Source organism: Lentinus tigrinus, assembly GCF_003813185.1.
Source record: "Lentinus tigrinus ALCF2SS1-7 unplaced genomic scaffold L226scaffold_101, whole genome shotgun sequence".
NCBI lineage: Eukaryota > Fungi > Basidiomycota > Agaricomycetes > Polyporales > Polyporaceae > Lentinus > Lentinus tigrinus.
This window is the reverse complement of record NW_027138010.1, coordinates 12,567-14,386: the sequence shown is the minus strand read 5'-3', so window position 1 is coordinate 14,386 and position 1,820 is coordinate 12,567. Positions and strand designations below refer to the sequence as shown.

General features: G+C 55.4%; 1 protein-coding gene across 1 annotated transcript; it reads left to right on the top strand.

Moving 5' to 3' along the window:
• Positions 1 to 623: 623 nt before the first annotated feature.
• L226DRAFT_576988 (uncharacterized protein) lies at positions 624 to 1,820 on the top strand (the record flags this gene model as incomplete). The annotated part of the gene is made up of 5 exons (XM_067685486.1): positions 624 to 1,364; positions 1,415 to 1,507; positions 1,567 to 1,668; positions 1,729 to 1,737; positions 1,791 to 1,820. The coding sequence occupies 5 exons, from the start codon at positions 624 to 626 to the stop codon at positions 1,818 to 1,820; spliced, it is 975 nt and encodes a 324-aa protein (XP_067528321.1).

The window sequence follows — 1,820 nt, the reverse complement described above, 5'->3', positions numbered from 1 at the left end:
ACTCTCTTGCGAAGCGAGCGAACTCTTGCTCGGTCGACACTACGGCGAGTCGACTGCTGAACTTACGGCCTCCCAGCGAAGGCGAACCGGCGCCAAAGTCGAGATGGTGATGGAGAGGGGGAGAGATTCTCTGATTAGCGCTGACACAGCGAAGTCATTACAAAGAGTGTTGGGTAAGAAGATAGATAAGTATAGTAGTAGCCTGCTCCCACGACTGGGGAACGCATCGAAGGCGAAACGAGGGCGAAGCGTGGTCGAAGCTGCATGGATGGGTTCGACTACGGGCGCAGAAAGCTCGGTGACTCATCAACGCCATGCAACTACTTAGTCAGGAGTCAAGAGCGCAGAACCCGATCCACGTCTCAGTCTGTGCAAAGCGGAAGTTCATTTGTGACTACCACGGGGGAAACAGAAGAAGAACAGCTTGAGGGCCGCGAAGGTAGGAGGGGCGTCGTTGCAGCTGTTCATGGCAATGACCCGTCTTCCCAGCTTCTCTCAATGACGGTGATCCCGATGGAAGAAAAGAAGGGGATGGGGATGACCGCGTCGGAGGTCTTTCTGCGCTCCCCACGTCCGTTCTTGGCGGCACGTCAATCCACGTCCCGTATCGTCAGCGTCTCCGAATGCGTGAGAAGAGTGCAGCCACGCCGAGACGGAAATATGGCTCGAAACGGCCTCGGCTAGGGGGCCCCTCTCGCAAAGCATTGCTCAGAAGCCTGAAGCAGTTGATGAAGACCAACCCAGAAGCCGAAGGTCTGCGTGCCCCGGAGGTGATCAGAATGATCCAATCGTACAAGTCGCCTATGAAGAAGAAGCGCTGGAAGAAACGAGATGAAGTTGAGGACGATGAGGACGATGAGGACGATGAGGACGATCAGGATGAGGGTTGGGAGGACGACGACGACAGGGACAGGATGGTGGTGGAAGGATCATCAGCAGAACTTCACGGTCGCGCTTGGTCCCTTGCCTCTCCCCCTCCCCGATCTCTCACGCACGGATATTCTCCTGACCCGTTTGATGGAGACATTGAGCGCATGGAGCAAGTCCAGTCGATGGGGAATGTGGTTGATGCTGGTCGGGTGCGTCACCAACCACCGGAGATGGATGCCCATATGGTCGAGGAAGACTTCGCTCATGCCAGTGCGCAAGCGATCCGATCTCATGCCTCCAACACCGATGATGACGACATTGTTCTTTATTCCATGGGAGAGCGCGGAGAACCTCGCGCCGTCGACGACAACATACACACTGTGCAGCGAAGTCCTGGTGTCACCCTCGCCCCTGAGAACATCCAGGCGGATGTCGCTCAAGATGACGAACGTGCTGTTGCGCCTTCGGACGACCATGACTCTGCCATCGATTCGGTGAGTTGCTTTGCAATGCTGCGTCGCCATAAGCTTCACAAAAACGTCAGCATGGGCACAGAATGGACGTGAGCACGGAATCACTGCCGGCACCTTTGGACACCCAAGACGCTGGCGAGGGACCACCTGCGGAGCATCGTGAGGTGAGAAGGACCTCGATAGTGTGTACGCGTCCAATGCTCACCGGGGTGTGCCTTTCCAGAGCGATTCCCCTGTAATCCGGACTAGTGATGCCCTCCGTGCTAGACAGCGCGACCCACCAATGACCGCTACCCAGTTCCACCACCCAAGGAGCCGTCAAAAGGTGAGAAAATCATAGACCTACGTAACAACGTGTTAGATATTCATAGACCCGCTTTTCCAGCGCAACACTGTGAATCGCGCTGCACCATATCCAACTGGTGTACATTTTTTTGATGCAAATAGAATGGTCGGATCAAGGCGACTAGTTCTTAA